At 43.8% G+C, this 18,781-nt stretch overlaps 2 protein-coding genes across 3 annotated transcripts in view; one reads left to right on the top strand and one right to left on the bottom strand.

The window, feature by feature from the left end:
• Positions 1-5,061, bottom strand: part of LOC307021914 (tetraspanin-8-like) — a 22,216-nt gene extending 17,155 nt beyond the window's left edge. The window contains exon 1 of the mRNA XM_079654442.1: positions 4,880-5,061. Coding sequence (XP_079510568.1) covers positions 4,880-4,936 — 57 coding nt within the window. The 5' untranslated portion in view covers positions 4,937-5,061. The remainder of the gene's footprint in view (positions 1-4,879) is intronic.
• On the top strand, positions 2,410-17,835 carry LOC307021910 (uncharacterized protein). Of its 2 annotated transcripts, none has more exons than XM_079654437.1 (4): positions 2,410-2,442; positions 7,353-7,430; positions 13,827-14,094; positions 15,590-17,835. In XM_079654437.1, exons 3-4 carry the CDS (start codon positions 13,836-13,838, stop codon positions 16,645-16,647), a joined length of 1,317 nt encoding a protein of 438 aa, XP_079510563.1. In that variant the 5' UTR covers positions 2,410-2,442; positions 7,353-7,430; positions 13,827-13,835; the 3' UTR covers positions 16,648-17,835. The 2 variants fall into 2 exon arrangements, with proteins under 2 accessions (XP_079510563.1, XP_079510562.1); XM_079654436.1 differs by lacking the exon at positions 2,410-2,442 and adding an exon at positions 6,332-6,748.
• Positions 17,836-18,781: the final 946 nt, after the last annotated feature.

Genomic DNA, 18,781 nt, shown 5'->3' on the forward strand with positions numbered 1-18,781 from the left:
GGAAACACATCATGTCCACTGAGTGCTACAATCAAGTTAACATGGATCTAACATCGTTTCTGGGAACATGAGAGAAGGACTGAAGGACTGAAATAACCCCAGCTGGCGCCAGAACACACAGACACAAGAGGAGTGTTTACAGATAAACAGAAAGGTACGGGATGAAGAAATGTAAACAGTCTGGAGAATGACTGGAGTTTAGTTGTAGAGAAACCAAATAATCAGGGCGAAAATGTACGCAATTATTCCTCTAAATGTTGGAATCAGCCAAAGGTTAATATTGATTTACATGTAGAAACTTCAGACCGAGCCTCTCAACACACTCTAGTTAGGACGTCTTCTCTCTTTAAGGTAAACAGAACACGCTCAGGGTTTCCCCTTTAATGGGAACCCCCCCACCAGGTATTTTTAATGTAATTTTCTGGTATTTTTAAAGTAATTTTCTGACAGTTTAACATCATTTTCTGGTATTTTTAAATTAATTTTCTGGTATTTTTAAAGTAATTTTCTGGTATTTTTAAGGTAATTTTCTGGTATTTTTAAAGTAATTTTCTGGTATTTTTTAATATATTTTCTGGTATTTTTAATATATTTTCTGGTATTTTAATGTAATTTTCTGGTATTTTTAAAGTAATTTTCTGACAGTTTAACATCATTTTCTGGTATTTTTAAATTAATTTTCTGGTATTTTTAAAGTAATTTTCTGGTATTTTTAAGGTAATTTTCTGGTATTTTTAAAGTAATTTTCTGGTATTTTTTAATATATTTTCTGGTATTTTTAATATATTTTCTGGTATTTTTAAGGTAATTTTCTGGTATTTTTAAAGTAATTTTCTGGTATTTTTTAATATATTTTCTGGTATTTTTAATATATTTTCTGGTATTTTTAATGTTATTTTCTGGTATTTTTAATGTTATTTTCTGGTATTTTTAATGTTATTTTCTGGTATTTTTAATGTTATTTTCTGGTATTTTTAATGTTATTTTCTGGTATTTTTAAAGTAATTTTCTGGTATTTTTAAAGTAATTTTCTGGTATTTTTAATGTAATTTTCTGGTATTTTTAAAGTAATTTTCTGGTATTTTTAATGTAATTTTCTGGTATTTTTAAAGTAATTATCTGGTATTTTTAATGTAATTTTCTGGTATTTTTAAAGTAATTATCTGGTATTTTTAAAGTAATTTTCTGGTATTTTTAATGTAATTTTCTGGTATTTTTAAAGTAATTATCTGGTATTTTTAAGGTAATTTTCTGGTATTTTTAAAGTAATTATCTGGTATTTTTAAAGTAATTTTCTGGTATTTTTAAAGTAATTTTCTGGTATTTTTAAAGTAATTCTCGTATTTTTAAAGCAATTTTCTCGTATTTTTAAAGTAATTCTCGTATTTTTAAAGTAATTCTTTGGTATCTTTTACGTTATTTTCTGACAGTTTCTTAACATAACTTTCTTGTGTTTCTTATGCAACTTTCTGGCATTAAAAAAAAATCTGAAATGTTTCATAATTTTTAATGACATTGTTAATAATTCCTTTCATTACTTTGACTTTTTAGATCTGAGCGGTATTATAATCCCATTTGTCATTATTTATTGAACACCACAAGACTTTAAGAGGCTTTGTACGTTTTGTTTTGTACATCTCTGACTTTTTATGGAACACCCAATATCTTTCTTGTTCCTACATATGATGTCTTTGACCAACCTATGAACTCAGACCAATCGAAGCAAGAAAAGCTCTAAATATTCCTCTAAATTAAGATGATGCGAGTTTGGTGTCCATAAATGATGACAGAAAAATGAGGCCTTGAAAAGAACTACAACGTGCAAGGCGAGCATTTTGGTGACAATTAGTGAAGAAGAAAAACTACTTTTAGACAACTTCACATTAGCATTGTTAGTATGTTTTGTTTTTTTGTACACAAACACACTTTTCAAATGAGTACAACTGTCTGCAGCAAGGACAGAAACACAATAAAGTGTGTTGATCAACCATCTCTGTCTTTATATCTAATATAACTCAAATATACTTTATACTCTCCATTTTCTTTGAAACGACAACATGGTCATTTCTGTTTGAGTATTTTTGTTAGTTTTTACTTTATTTGTACAATTTGGATATTGTTTCCCTTAGACTCCACTCATTGGTTTAACTTATTTTCTGCTTCTTACATTTGGCTGGTTTTGTCTTGTTCTGGTTTTTCTGACACTATTTTTTGATCTAAAACTGCAGTTAAGTATCATTTGCGTTTCATTTTGCACAACTTGTCCATCCAACCCATGTGTACAGAACAAATGTTCCACTTTAGGAAGTTATTTTATAGTTTTTTGACCAATATTTGTCCTGTTCCTACATTTCCCAAGATGCTTTTTGATTTGTCGCTTGAGTGACGCCATCATGAGGCGCCGTTACAGGCGGATAGAGGAAGCAGCAGCATCGTGGTCAGGTAAGGTGGTTTTCAGTTCACGTTTGATCTGCCAACGCTATGAACTCGTTATTGAACTCGTTATTGAAACCACTTCTGTTTTTTGCAGATCCATTCTATAAATGAACATTATAGACAACAGTTTTTTTGACAGGAAATACTGTCAGTAGTTTACAGAAAACTCTGACTTCACAGTGGTCTATTTATTTTAAACAGAGGTAAATCTATAACTTTTTTGTAGTAAGACCCCAATTTTCAGTTGTAAGTGCCCCCCCACAGAGCTCACTTCCTCGAGAGGAAGAAAAGATGACTAAAGATTAACCAACAAATGGGTATTTTTGTTTTTAATGACAAACTGAAAGCATTACTTTGGTTTCAGTTTCCTGTTTCCCTCCAGTGATCAAGCCAATAGATCTCATTTTGTTGCATCTTTTTGTCAGTTTCTGCCAACAAATGATCCAAATGACAGCATTTTAAATTTGGACGAAAGTGTAATTCGATCAGATCAGATTTTTGTAATTAAAACAAAAATGTTCTTTTTACTCAACTAACTACCTGTAGCTGGTGAAACCAGAGGAGTATCCCCCTGACTTGTTCCCCCACCGTTATCTTTACTATGTATAATAACAAACACCTTATTTGCATTTCTATAGCACGCCAAAACAAGTATCGTCAGGTCGGGGTTGAGCCAGATCGTAATCAAGTGCCGATACGGAGTATGAACACGGGGCTTTTGGGTTTGAATGGGAAACTCCCGGCAGAGAGCACAAACTGAATTGTTAATCAATGTTTACGGGTCATTATAACCTCTGAAGCGTGGCATTGTGGGTAATACGAGGCTTCAGGAGTGATGATGAGCCACACCCTGAAACTGAGCTCATGTTTGTTTGGGAGGGCGGGAGAAACCTGTTCTTCAACAGATAAAACCTGTTCTTCCACAACTCTGAAACACTGCGAGAACAGGGAGGTCACAGCAGAGGAACAATACAGCGAGGTCACAGCAGAGGAACACACAGGTGTATTTCTCTGGGGTACAACTTCATTTTGTTGCATAACTTCATCATAGATTAATAATGGACTGAACTACGACTGCATTTCGTAGGGAAACGCTGTGTTCAGTAAACAAATGACCCTTGAATTCTCGAACAGCTCAAGTATCAAAGCCCAAAACCTCTCGATAGATAGATGATCCTTCAATTCTTAAACAGATCAAGAACTGGTTACAAGAGAAAAAGAAGAATTAAAACACATGTACAACTTCAACAGAGATGCACAGTGACAAGAAATGATCATTGGATCCTTGAATAGACAGGGAAAGATGCAACAACAATTGAAGAAATGTTTAAATATAAAAAGGCAAGACATCTAACACTGGCTCCATTTGAACAAACACCCGAAAAACAAGTTGAAAAAATGCAAAAGATGGGTTGAATTCCTTTTTCAATTAAAAGCAACCTCCACAGCCATAAGCTGCACAGATGCATCAGAGCTGAGTCGCTATTTAATGTAAAGTAAGAAAACTGATCCGATATCAAACTCACAGACTATTAGAGAGAACATTACAATGATTTAAACACGGCACATTTCATTGAAATTCAAACAGCTTTCATTGTAAGAAAACGTTTTTAGAGAGAACTTGTCCTTAATGGTACTACTACTTTTATCGATCCGGTCCTCTTATCGGTTCTTTTGAGGAAAAAAAGGTAAATTAACTAAACAAATTGTAAATAATGTGAACCAACCGAACTGTAAAAAACAAATCAAAAACAAGTATTTACTGCAAAAATACAGTGGTACAGAGCAACACATAATGCCGCGAGGCTCCACTAGCTCCCTCCGCTCCTCATCATCCAACTTTGCCTGGGGCCTCAAATTGGCCAGGGACGTGTGTGTGTGTGTGTGTGTGTGTGTGTGTGTGTGTGTGTGTGTGTGTGTTAGCAGCCGCGTGTGTGTAAACTGCCCCGCCCCCTCACACACAGACGGCCGGGGTGTCTTTTACACTAGAAACGGAGTTGGCGAAACTAAAACTTCAATATAATGTTTATGTAGCAATAATACATATATGACATATTTTACATGTCTCCAATACCGATAAAAAAAGACCGATATCGTCGGAGTTTAACGGTACCGCTGTCTTTAATAATTCCACCGCGGGGCCCGTTTAATACCGTGGCTCGGTACCCATCCCTGATCCCACATGATAAAGGACAAGTAAAGCGGGCAACAACAATGGCGGGCATGGACAATTTGCGAATAAGTTCTGCCTTTTTTAAACTGAATTTATCAATAATTTGACAATAAATATGGGCGAAAAAGTCACTTGTCCGTCAGACATGTCAATGGAAAGACGTACTTGTCCGATATTGTAAATCACACGTCCCGGACGATCGGACGTGTGCTTATTCACACACTGGGCTTTGCAATAAACTCTGTAAACTAACTATATGTTTGGACTCACCCAGAAGAGGAGGTTGAAGAAGAAGAGCAGGTATTTGATGCATTTATTCACGGCCATGGTTTCTATCTGCCTTTATTCCCTTTTCCTCCTCAGTGGCTTCAGGAATCTTTTCTGCGGACCGTCGAAGCACACACTGACTCTGCTGCGGCCGGATCCACCTGTTTCCTATTTGTGGGAGTTTCCCTTTTTATGCCCCTCCTTTCCTTCCCTACACCCTCCTCTTATTTCCTTTCCTTTCACTACCTGCAGAGATGGCAAAAGGCTACACACATCCTTTACTCAAGTACAAGTAAATATACTCGTGTTTTAAAATACTCTGGTGAAAGTAGAAGTACTGAATAAACTTCTTTACTCAAGTCAAAGTAAAGAGGCTTTGAAATGTACTTCAGTCAAAAGTACCCATAACTAGCAGCTGTTTTAAAGAGTACCTGACCTCCCTTTATATTAATAGAACAATAATGTCATTGTTAGCTAATGAATGTTTCCATGGTGACCAACGGCAACATGACAACGTTTCCATTGGTCCCTCTTCTTTAGAGAAGACCAGGAAATGATGGATACACGGATCGTGTTCAAATCAATAGGCACGCAATGACTCTAAATAATAATGATCACGCCACCAAACACACATTCAGACTAAAGGAACCAGCCTGTTTGGAAAATGAGAGAAGTAGAAAGTACAGGTATTTGGGTTCAACATGAACATCAGCAGAAGAGGACTCTTTAAAGTAGAGACACTACACACCTGAACATCAGCAGGAGAGGACTCTTTAAAGTAGAGTTACTTAAAGTAGTAACATAAATACTTGAATGAAGTTCAACCCAATGAGCATTAAAGGTCAAATCAGCGACTCTCTTCTACCATCTAGTGGCAGCTGTTTGAAACTACACCACAGAAAACCCTTTCTTTTCAATCCCAGCCTGTTTTTTATTTGACTATCAAATGTTCCTGATAGTTCCCAGGGCAACATGGGGAAGGTTTTACATGTGACACAGAAAGCCCTGCAGCTGGTTAGTATTCAACCTTGAACTTAATTGAACTCAATGTTTGTTCAGTTATAAAACTGGTCTGAGCGGCAGCTGTGCTTCCCGTCTTTGCTCGTGTTGAGTTTTGCCAAACAGCAGTTGTGCTTTACAAAAGAAAAAGAAACATAGTAGTTCAGTGCCGATTTAAAATTCACGATAGGAGGGGAAGATATGAGTGCAAATCTAAATGGAAATAGCTTGATTTATTGGGCATAAAACACACAGAAAAGTGCAAGAAAATACATAAAACTGCTACAAAATACACAAAACTGTAAGAAAACACAGAAAACTGCAAGAAAAACAAATAAAATTGCAACAAAACACATTAAACTTGGACAAAATAATAATAATAATAATAATAATACAAAGTTCAGTGCAGTTCACGGAACAATGTGACCTAAGTGGATTACATTGAGTTTAATGATGTGTAAAGATGTTTTGTTTGTGCAATATTTGATGCAGGATTGAAATGGATAGAGAGGGAAAGAGGCGGGATATGGAGTGTGTGTGTGTGTGTGTGTGTGTGTGTGTGTGTGTGTGTGTGTGTGTGTGTGTGTGTGTGTGTGTGTGTGTGTGTGTGTGTGTGTGTGTGTGTGTGCGCACACGTGGCAGCGAGGTGGAGGCTGGAGTGTGTGTACAGTAAAGAGGGAACAGCTGTTGTTGCTCCACAGTCTCTTGTTCGGCTTTCTTCCTTTGAATTGGAAACGTTTCTTCCAGGATTTCTGGAGGATATTTGAGTCCATAACTTTGGAATAGTTTCCCAAGTCTAGTTCTCTGCGCTTCTAGAGCTGGATTTTCACTTTCACTTTTGTCAACGTGGGATATTGTTGGCCGTCTCTGCAGGTATTTGAGGTTTCGTCATGACTTCCTTTCCTTTCCGTCTGAAGTTGGTCCAGGATGTAGTTATGTTAACCGCAAGACATGCAATAACTGCAACATTATGTGCACTATTATATATCTATATGTGCAATCATTTAAAGTCAATCCTACTTTTGTGCTTCCTCTTGTCGTTCTGTCTCTTTCATAGATATTTAGTAGATTTTCTTATCACTTCATCGTTATGACTCGTTTTACTCAAGTGTTCTTTGATGCTTCTTTAAAAACACAATGATGTGCATCTGCTTTGTTGAACAGTTGATGCTGTATGACTGAGTGTTCCCACATTGTAGTACGAAATATAAAGGAATATATTATCCTTGTGTATCTTAAAACTTAATTCTATCTAATGCCTGGTGCAGAAGTCTCTTCATGGCTTTGTTTCATTCAAACAAAGAGGAAATAATCATAATACCGAGTTCAAACTAATGAAATGACACCAAAAAAGCAACTTGATAAGAGTTAAAGGGGGCAAATACACTCTCAATACTTCCACATGCTGTATCTGTTAATATGTCAGGTTTTCTATTAGTAATTTCACACACCTTTTACGTCACTGTGGGTTTTTCAGGTTGGGACACGTGCGTCTGCTGAGTCAGAAGATCAGAAGGAGAAAGAACTTCTCTGTGATCTGGACGAGTTTTAAAAGGTAGGATCGCTTTCAGGAAACACTTTTAATGTCTTATGGTCTGTGTATATTCATTATACTGTGGCGGTTTGAACGTACTGTAACGTCCACCCGGACGTGTCGGAATGACGAGTGAAGCGTTCTCAAGTTAAACAGGTTTATTAACAACCAACGGCTCTCATCCGTCCTTTCTCACTCTCTCTCCTCTCGCGCCAACCTTTCACTCACCTGCACGCGCCCACACAGACACACACACACCAAACCCTCTGCTCCCCAACCCCGCCCCTACCTGCTCTCCTCACAGAAGCCTGACACAAACAGTTAACAGAACACTTGAACAATAAATGCAGATCGCTACATTGCCCCCCCCTTACTAAGTCCCTCGCCCCGAGGGAATGCATAAAAAGTCTCTGAGGTGGCCCGGGGCTCTTCTTGGTCTCTGAGGCCGCCTTGGAGTGAACACAGGCGGCTGCGCTTGCCGGCTTGGAACATCCTGTCCCGGAACAGGGGGTGAGTTTGGGGGTGGGGGTGAATGTGGGGGGTCAGCAGGGGACACAGTCAGTGAATCGGGGGAAGTGACTGTCTGGTTTCTCCTAGACGATGCTGGGGGTCTAGGCCGCGGATGTGCATCGCCTCTGTATGGGGCCAGCCGGTCCCTGTGGAGGGCCACCCGTCTCCCTCTAGGCGGCAGCTGGACCCTATAGACCACCTCTCCCAGCTTTTCCAGCACCTCACAAGGGCCCACCCAGTGACAGTCCAACTTAGGGCACCGGCCCTTCTTTCTTCTTGGACTATACACCCACACCAGGTCCCCGGCCTTGAAGTCCCCCCCTCTAGCCCTCGTGTCATAGTTTCTTTTCTGTCTCATGCCCGCCTTCTGCAGCTGATCGCGGGCAAAGGCATGTGCTGACTCCATTCTATCCTGGAGCCTCCTGGCATATTCCGGTCCCGGAGGAACCGCTGGTGTGTCGGGGGGTCGGCCAAAAGCCATTTCTGCTGGTGTCCGCAGCTCTCGCCCCAGCATGAGCAGGGCCGGTGTGCATGAGGTGGACTCCTGCACAGCCGATCTGTAGGCCCAAAGAACAAGAGGGAGGTGCATGTCCCAATCACGCTGATGCTCCGCGGTGAGGATAGCGAGTTGTTTTCCCAGAGTCCTATTGAACCGTTCGACCAGTCCGTCACTCTGCGGGTGCAGAGGAGTAGTCCGCGTCTTTTGCATGCCCAGCCGGTCACACATAGCGGCGAACACCCTCGACTCAAAGTTTCTTCCTTGGTCGCTGTGAATGACCTCGGCCGCTCCAAATCTGGCAAACATGCCCTCCACCAGGGCACCTGCAACGGTCACCGCCTCCTGGTCTGGTATAGCATACGCCTCTGGCCATTTTGTAAAATAGTCCATGGCGGCCAGGACGTAACGGTTCCCCTTCTCTGTGCACGGGAATGGGCCCATTATGTCCACCGCCACCCTCTCCATCGGGGCCCCCACCGCTAGCTGCTGAAGCTGGGCACGTGACTGATCAGTGGGACCTTTGTACGCCGTACAAAGGTCGCAGCGGCGGCAGAAGTCCTCAACATCTCTCCTGAGCTGGCCCCAGTAACAGCTTTGGCGGAGTCGACGCAAGGTTTTGGAGACCCCAAAGTGTCCTGCCCCAGTAGTTCCATGGGAGGCCTTAAGCACTTCTGCCCTCAGCGCCCTGGGGACCACCACCTGCCACCTCTCCTCCCCCGTTGCAGGCTCTTTCCAGGCTCTCTGCAGCACTCCATCCTTCGTCCGGAGAGCCTCAAACTTTGCAACCAGTCCTTTGGTGGCAAGCGAGCACCCAGCAACTTTATTCCACAGTGGCTTTTGTCCTGACTCCACCCACCTCAGCACTGGCTGTAGGTCAGCATCCTCTTCCTGCCGCGCTCTCCATTCGGGTGAGTCGATGATCCGTGCACCTCTGCAGACCGGCTCGGCTGGTTTATGCCTGTGGTCTCGCTCCTCCTCTGCACAGAGCTCCTTTTCTTAGTCCTCTCTCTTTTCACAGTACCGACAGCCGCTGGGAGCACAGGGGCGCCGGGACAGGGCGTCAGCGTTGGTATGGCGAACCCCCGCCCTGTGCTCCACTGTGAAGACGTACGGCGCCAGTCCTTCTAGCCAGCGTGCAATCTGTCCCTCGGGCTCCTTGAAGGACATCAGCCACTGGAGGGCTGCGTGGTCAGTCCTCACTGTGAAGGACAGGCCACACAGGTAGTACCTGAAATGGCTGATTGCTCTCACAATTGCCAGCAACTCTCTGCGTGTCACACAATAGCGCCGTTCAGCTTTGTTGAAGGTTTTGCTGAAATACGCCACCACTTTTTCCCCCCCAGGCCCCACCTGGCTCAACACCGCCCCCATCCCGACTTCACTGGCGTCCGTATCCAGGACGAACGGTAGGCTGAGGTCTGGGGGAGTGAGGATGGGAGACTCCGTCAAGGCCTTCTTTAAAGAGCTGAAGGCCAGCTCACACTCTGGAGTCCAAGCAAAATCACAGTCTTTCTGTTGCAGGCGGAACAGGGGTGCAGCTATGCAAGAGAAGCCACGCACGAACCGCCTGTAGTACGACGCTAACCCAATGAAGCTCTTCAGCTCCCGCAGATTGATGGGGGCTGGCCAGTCCTTTACTGCCCGCACCTTCTCCTCCAGCGTGCTGATGCCCTCTCCTCCGACTCGGTGCCCCAGGAACTCCAACTCTCTCCTCAAGAAACAGCACTTGTCGGGGTGGAGCTTCAACCCCGCTGCTGCTATCCTCTGTAGAACCCGCCGCAGGGCTCCTAAAGCCGCCTGGAAGGAGCTACCATGGACCAGGATATCGTCCAGGTAGACCAGGCACTCCTGTCGGGGAACGTCAGCGAGCACCCTTTCCATCAGCCGCTCAAACGTGGCCGGAGCGTTGCACAGGCCGAAGGAGAGGACTCGAAACTGCCACAGCCCCCTCCCAGTGCAAAAAGCTGTCTTTGATCTGGCTTCTGGGCTGAGGGGAACTTGCCAATACCCGCTGCGCAGGTCTAAAGAGGAGAACCAGGATGAGCCAGACACCAAGTCCAAACACTCATCTATGCGGGGCAGCGGGTATGAGTCTTTCTTGGTCACACTGTTCAGCGGTCTGTAGTCCACACAAAACCTCATCTTTGAACTCTTCTTCTTATTGACCATCACAACCCCCGAGGCCCAGGGGCTGTCAGAGGGCTCAATAATGCCAGCTGACAGCATCTCATCAATAGCGCTGTCTGCTGCTGTCTGATGGGCCAGGGGAAGGCGGCGGGGGCGTGTCTTGACGAGCCGTGCGTCGCCCGTGTCGATATCGTGCTGCACCAGGTGTGTCAGGCCCACTTCCTCTTCTGTCAGAGCAAAAATGTCCTTAAACTCCCACAGCACTTGCCACAGTTCCTCCCGCTGCTCGGGTTTTAAGTCATCACAGCTGCGTTTCCACACCTCCTTCACTGCCGCCCGTCTGTCCCCCTTTAGAGCTGCAGGTTGTTGTTCCGGGGCCGGGGGCCGTACATCAACTGGAGTATGGGGTGTGGGGTTGGGGCTGGGGTTAGCATTGATGACAGGGGGCATGGCTGCAGGGGGGGGGGTTTGGGGTGGGGGAAGTGTTTCAGTCACTCTTGATGTAGGTGGGTGTGGTGTCGTGGCAAGTGTGGGGTGCACCATTTCAACTGTGGGACCCCCTGGAAAGGCCAGCGTGTTCCTCCCCAGGTCTAGCACACAGCGTGCAACCCGCAGAAAGTCAAGTCCTAATATGCAGGAGTCCTGTACTGCCGCAACCCACACCTTAACAGACACTGACAGCCCCCCCACCTGTATAACCACCACCCCTCTCCCAAGCATAGGGGCTAGCTCACCGGTTACTGTTCGCAGTTTCACCAGAGTGGGTGTCAACCGTGTCCCCGCTGGGACCACGTCCGGTCTCATCAGTGTCGCTGTGGAGCCGGTGTCAACAAGGGCCGTCCATGGGGCCCCTGCCAGGGTGACGGGGACATGGCAGAAATACCCCGCGTGAGTCCAGCCCACCACCCTCACAGACTCTGCGATGTCGTTTGCTTCTGGGGGAAGCGGAGCCCCGCTCCCCCCTCCGTGCAGCTGGGCTCTGTCCACTGGAGACCAGGCAGGATGGGACCCAACGGCGGGGGTCTGTGACGTCCCATTTACACAGACCCGGGGGCGTTTCCCTGAATATCAGCATTCATGGGGCACCTTGTGCTAATATGGCCGACCTGGCCGCACCCCCAACACACCAGAGGACCCCGACGAGGACGGTTGCTGCCCTGCGGCGATTGCAGTGCCATAGCACGGATTAGCTCAGTCAACTCAGCCGCCCATGCTGGTTTCTCTTGTCCTGGCTCCTCCTGTCTCACCGTTCTCACAACCGGGCCGCCTCCCGTGTGCGTGCTCTCTGCCGCCCCTCCTACAACCTCTCTCTCCAACGCCAGCTCCAGTGCTTCCTGCAGAGAGCGGGGATGTGCCAGTTGTGTCTGGACGCGCAGCTCCCTGGGGGTTATGGCCCGGATAAACTGGTCCCTAGCCAGCTCGCTCTGCACCTCAGGGGACATGTGGCTGTATGCCCTTCTCGCCAGGGTTTCAATGTCATTAGCCAATATGCGGAGCGGCTCACCCGGCTGTCTCTGTCTGCTTGACAGCTCCGAACGCAGCACCCCAGGCTGGCTGCATTGTCCAAACCGCCGCTTCAGAGCCCCAACCAAGGCCCCATAGTCAGTTCTTTCAGCCGGGCTGAGCAGTAGCAAACAGGATAAAGCTTCATCTGTAATACACAGGGCCAGCTGGAGCGCCTTATTGTCCTCAGACCAGCCCACAGCCCGTGATAACAGTTCAAATTGGGCATGGAAGGCTTCCCAGTCGGCTTTACCGTTGTATTTCGGTGTTTTAACTTGGAGCCGGGCGCCGCCATCATTGTTTACAACCGGCGCCGCGCCACTCCCGGGGGAGGTCCCTGCGCCGACGTGCCGCTTCCCGCCGGCCGAGTCGAAACCGGCAGCAGCATTTAATTCACGCCATAAATTGTCTTCTGAGTCACGCCATAAGCCATCCATCTCCTCCTTGACTTTCGGACGAGCTCCGGTCCGGTTCATCTGTGCTTCCATTATTTACCGGCCGATGAAGCAGAGCTAACGTTAGCCGAGTCAGTGCTAGCGGCGATTAGCGGATAAAACTCTGTTTTTTCTAGCTCAAACTTTCGAGCTTGTCAGCACTCGAAAAAAAAACTGGAAAAACCTGAATAAATGGAGAACGAGCAAGAAAGAACAGCCAATTAAAAGGCAATTTTTCAAATTTCTTTAACATGATTCCACAGAAAAGCAATAATAACCATTAAATAGCAGTTTGATGCTATTTAATGGTTATTATTGCTACTATTTGCCCTGTGACCATCAGATTTGACGACGCTGATTGGCTGAAACTATGTTTTGGCGGGATAGTTTAAAGATAGCAACAGTTGGCTTCTGCTGCACTTGCTGCACTCTCGTCTGGGCGCTGACGAGAGAGGGTAATGATACACGGCAGCGTTTCAGCCAGGGGGGCGTCTTGCCGTCATTTGAAGCCCTTATTCAGCTCGGGACGCCCTGAACGCGAGCCGAGGGCGTTCAAAAATATTAATAATTTGAGAGAAGATCGAGAGTTTTTATTGCTTGAAATGACGAAAAGGAAACAGGACGAGGGGTGGACGCCCTCTCAGCCCTGGTCTGGCGGAAACACTGATACACGGGCAAGGCCAGGCAGGAAACATGTGACTTATCAGTAACTTTAGACATCGTAACACAATTTTAAACGAGATTTTATTGTAGATTATACATTTTACTGATACCAACTATATAATATTTACCTTGTTTATTAAAAATTAAAATGTTTTCAAATATATATATTTTTTTTATTTGTAATTTGGGAAGAGGGGGGGCGGCGCCCATAGCGCCCCTATGGGCCGGCCTCCACTGCACACAGATTCTAAATGGTACGAGTTGAAGCGTTTGTTTGAACAGTCTGCAGGAGGCAGGGACTTGCTTTCAAGCAGAACAGAAACTAACTTAGAGGAGTGTTTAAGTGTTCGCCGTAATGACGTACAACGGCCTCCACGACTTCTGTAGTCCTATTCAGCCACTTGGTAACAACCATCGTTTTTCAGACACGTCCACTCTTCAGAAATCCCCAGTGGGGTCACTGCTGATGGATTCAATGTCGTAGAACAAAACGTGATCCGTCTCTTCAATGTGTCTCAACCACAGATCCCATTGGCTCTGAGACGAGGGAACAGGAAGTGGTAACATGCTAACTCACTTACGGGTTTTAGGACTTGTCACTGCACCGCTAATATATGATAAGATAATATAAATAAATAAAAGATTGTCCCTCCAATTGAAAGTTTCTCTTTTTGTTATCAGGAAGCCATAATGGTGAAAGAGGAGCTCTGGAGGACTCTGCTGGATTTAAAAGAAGTCGAGTTTAAGAGTTTCAAATGGTTCCTGGAGCAGGGGAATCTTCTGGAAGGTTGTTCCGGGATCCCAGTTTCTCGGTTGGAAATGGCGGAGAGGAAGGACACGGTGGATCTGATGGTGCAGAACTATCAGGATGATGGAGCTCGGGAGTTAACCAAGAAGATTCTAGAAAAGATCGGCCGAAACGATCTGGTTTTGGCTTTGGTACGCAAAGGTATGTTTCGTACAAATATTGGAAAAAGTGTCAAATGCAGCATCAAGTATTATTACTAATGGAATTTAACTTATGCTCAACTCAGTACATGTTTACATCCAACTGCAATTTATATTCTACCTCATACCGTTTCTATAGAACACATATTTATTTCTAGTTTTGTAATTATCAACTTACTTATTGTTCTTGTATTTTCATGGTAATTGTTTTGTCTGTTTTCGCTGTAGTGACAATAAAGGAATCTAATGTAATCGTTGTATTAAGATTAGATTTATGTCCTGAGGCAATCCTAAGCATCTGAACCTTTTAATACATTGTTTCAGATCAAATCCGTTCTTCAATTAACTTTCAACGTTTTATCAACTCTGCCGATGAGAAGGAGATTAGAAATAAAAGCAGTGTTCATAAAGTGCAACAAGCAGCGTCACATTTCAGAAGTCAATAACTGTTAATCCACCGTTCAAATGACAAGCTGTGGGCCATCGAGTAAATCAGCGCTTGCTAATCAACATTTTATTCAAATTTCAAAGGTTATTGTCAAAGAAGCTACAGGGTAGAAATGGCAATGAAATTATTCTGACCTGAGCTCCTCCAACGACGCAGCGTATATAATAAAATACAAAAATACAAATAAATAAATAGTGCAAGAAGTCTATATACATGTAAATAGATTATGATATGCACAAGAACAGAATATGAATTTAAATAATGTAAATTAAGACATAATTAAATATGGTTTATTGAGCAACGGTGCATAACGGTTTTAAACCTCAAATGAACCTCATCTCACGTGCTAGAAGGTTCCCAGAGAGCGTAGGCATATAGAAGTTTTGATTTGGACATCAAGTAAACAATACTCATGACTAGGGATGTCCCGATCACCTTTTTTTGCTCCCGATCCGATTCCGATCATTTGATTTTGACAATTTGTCGATACCGATTTTTCCCGATCCGATCTTTATGCAATGCATTAAGAGAAAAAAAAACATTCAAGTTGTCCCTTAAGGTTATTTTTTTATTTAAATTGGATATTCTATCCAACATGGATATAGCTTCTTTCTTTCACAGCAGCATTGGATCAGTTCAGTTGTGCAGCATTGGATCAAAACTAAATAAAGCTTATCAGTACTCGTTAGCTTACTGCTACAATTAGACACTGCGCCCACTCTGTTGCCAGATTTGAGAGAAATAACCAGGTCTATGAAAACAAACCCCAAAGAAGCAACACATACATGATGTTCTGTCATTTGAAACCAAAACTAAGGCCTCAGGATGACTTTAAGACTTGAACATGGTCATTTTTGTTTTGTAACATTGAATACAAAATTAAAAAAAAGTATTTATTAAAAAAAAAAAAAAAAATCCCGATCCCCGATTTTTTTTCTCCCGATTCCGATCTTTTGAAAATCACGTGATCGCTCCGATCCCCGATCACGTGATCGGATCGGGACATCTCTACTCTTGACTGACCAAATGTGTTTCTGTTTCGTTTCAGACCTCAAGAACCATAAGAAGAAACAGCTGGCGGAGATAAACGCTGAAATCAAACAGGGGATCCAGGAGAGACAGAAGAGGATCGATGAAATCAGACGATCGGCGGAGATCAGCAGGAAGTCAGCTGACAGACATATCGCAGACAGTAGGCAGGTCTTTGAGGTTTTACAGAAGTCTGTGGAGAGAAGTCTAGCTGATCTCATCGAGGAAATTGAAAAAAAGCAGGAAACGTCAAGAAAACGGACGCAAGGATTCATCCGAGAGCTTGAGAAAGAAATCTCTGAGCTGACAAAAAGAAGTGATAAGGTGGAGCAGCTGTCACGCAGCGAAGACATCCTGCAAAGCGTCCAATCACTGCACGCCATCCCCTTCACCACGAACTGGACGGAGATCAGTTTCACTCCACCAACATATGGAGGAAGTGTGGGGAAAGCCCTCAATCTGTTTGAGGAAATATTCAAGAAAGAGAAGGAGAAATTGATTGCGAAAGCCAAGTTGAAAAGGGTCCAGGAGTCTGAACAGGATGTGACTCTCGATCCTGAAACAGCGAATGCCTACCTCGTTCTGTCTGACGATAGGAAAAGAGTCTACTATGGTGATGTAAAGCAAAGCCTTCCAGACAACCCAGAGAGATGCGATCCAGGTATCAACGTTTTAGGAAAGCAGAGTTTCTCTTCAGGAAGATTTTACTACGAGGTTCTGGTTAAAGGGAAGTCTTCGTGGGATTTAGGCGTCGTCAAAGGGTCGATCGCCAGGAAGGAGAAGATCCATGCGAAACCTCAAAATGGCTACTGGACAATATGCTTAAGGGAAGGAAATAAGTACCAAGCCTCTGCCGTAACTCTCACCGTTAAACGCCAGCCGGAGAGGGTGGGCGTATTCGTTGATCATGAGAAGGGTTCGGTCTACTTTTATGACGTAGATTCTGCAGACGTGATCCATAACTTCACTGACTGTGCCTTCACGGAGACACTCTACCCTTTCTTTAGTCCCGGTCTTTATTACGATGGCAAAAACTCGGCACCTCTAATAATCTCGCCTGTCGATTACAGTGATTAGATTTGATGCTTTCAAACAGGGCTGTCCAAACTTTTCCACTGAGGGCCACATACAGAAGAACATACGAAGGGCTGGGCCCCTCAGTCGAGGTGAGGTAAATGTCCTCTTAAGTTAGGAGTTAGCAAAATCAATCGAATGTAGGTCAATTATTCTTTATACTTGAATATGCTTTAAGAAAAAAAAACAAAGCTTTCCATCAAGTTTTATTTATTTATTTTTCAGCTCATGTGTGGGCCGTACTCCATTTTACTTTTAGAATTAGATAAGGGCCGATTCAAAATGGTCCGCAGGCCGTAGTTTGGACGCCCCTGCTTTAAAGGTCCCCTGTTATCCTCCTCTTCATCAATATATCACAGGCCTCAGATATATCCAGAGCCTGTCTCTGATTGGCTGAAACACCAAACAGATCATTGCAGCATTACCCATAATCCCCTCTGTTTCAGCCCTGTTTCCAAAGTGTTGATTCTCTGTCTGTTACTTTAGATGAAAATAAGGAGCCCCTCCCCACGCCCCTCTTAGAGAGATTTGGTTACAAAGAACTCAATGGTGCTCTAGGAGGAGATTCAGGTGATAAGGGGGTGGGGGGTGGGGGGGTTACCTTGGTTGGTGATTGGCTAATGGTTACACAATACAAAACATCGTTATGACATCATAAAGTGGCCAAAATCTGATCAGCTCATTTTCAGACAGGTTTTTATAGAAATGGATCAAAAAGAGAGAGAATCTTTGTTCCTGAAACGTTCAGAGTCTCTTTCCACAGAGGGGACACATGTTGATGTAGAGGAGACATGAAGAAGAGGGGACACATGTTGATGTAGAGGAGACATGAAGAAGAGGGGACACATGTTGATGAAGAGGAGACATGACGAAGAGGGGACACATGTGGATGAAGAGGAGACATGAAGAACAGGGGACACATGTTGATGAAGAGGAGACATGAAGAACAGGGGACACATGTTGATGTAGAAGAGACATGAAGAAGTGGATTTCGCATAATAGGGGATCTTTAAGACATATATTGCCGTTTGGTTTTAAGTACCAGGGTGGGCCACTAGATGGTGTCACTCCTCTTATCGAGGTGCATGTGTGTGTTGTCTTGCTTTGCTTGCTGTAACTTTATTCTCCGGGAAGAAGTTGGTATGTGCATTTGAAGAATACTGTTCAATAAAACATGGGAATATGGAAATACATTGTATTGTCTTTGGCTAATGTTAATGCTATACTACCAACAGGTTTCCTTAATGACTGGAAACAAGAGTAAAACAAGTCCAGACTTCTGTATTTCTGGAACTGAAATTAATCACTGTCTACTTACCAAAAAAATCTAGTCTGAAAAAAAGGTACAGCCAAAAAGACCTTTGAGTAAGATCTTGACATGTTTGGGAATATGACAACAGCAACACACATTCATGTTTTATGCCTACATCTCTATTTCAAATGTCTATACAGTGATAAGACTTGAGCAATAATCTGCTTGAAAATGATTCTGAAATATAGGGTGAATCACAAACTAAAGTTATCAACAATTGTTATTCAACATATTAAAACAAGTTAATCATTTAATGATATTATAATATAATGTAGGACATGAGGAATATGCTTTGAAGCAGTCAGAACATGTATTTGGGTTTGGTTTGAGTACCAGGTTATGCCACTAGATAGTGCCATTCCTCTTTGCAATTCCTCAAATTCTTATTATTGGCGCAATAAATCACTTTTTTGAAGGCCTTAACGCATACTTGTCAACCTTCCCGATTTTCGCGGGAGACTCCCGATTTCATTGCCCTCTCCCGGTTTCCTCCCGGGGTCATATTTCTCCCGCATTTCTCCCGATTTTTGACAAAATCAGATTTACACGCGACTGTTTCAACTCGGACTTTAATACAGCTACACCATTGTTTGGTTTCCATGGTAACACGTCTCTTTAGTAGCGCGCGCAACTCAAAGTCTGAGAGGGTGAGGCAGATAGTCACAGAAAACAGAACAAGAATCGACAACTACTCTGCTCTCTGCTCACTCCTTTTCTGCCCACACATATGCTCCATCAAGGACGGTGCTACAGGCCGCAAGGCAGTGCACTTACAACTACAATAAGCATGTTAATCTTAATCTAACAGCTGAGGTCTCAAGGTTG

Source organism: Notothenia rossii, assembly GCF_949606895.1.
Source record: "Notothenia rossii genome assembly, chromosome: 10".
Taxonomy (NCBI): domain Eukaryota; kingdom Metazoa; phylum Chordata; class Actinopteri; order Perciformes; family Nototheniidae; genus Notothenia; species Notothenia rossii.

What these genes read in the sequence shown, in the direction of transcription:
- LOC307021910 (XM_079654437.1), top strand. Translation starts at nt 13,836, where the DNA reads ATGGTGAAAGAGGAGCTCTGGAGGACTCTGCTGGATTTAAAAGAAGTC. An exon ending in TTTGGCTTTGGTACGCAAAG is followed by an intron (nt 14,095 to 15,589) that starts GTATGTTTCGTA and finishes GTTTCGTTTCAG; the next exon opens with ACCTCAAGAACCATAAGAAG.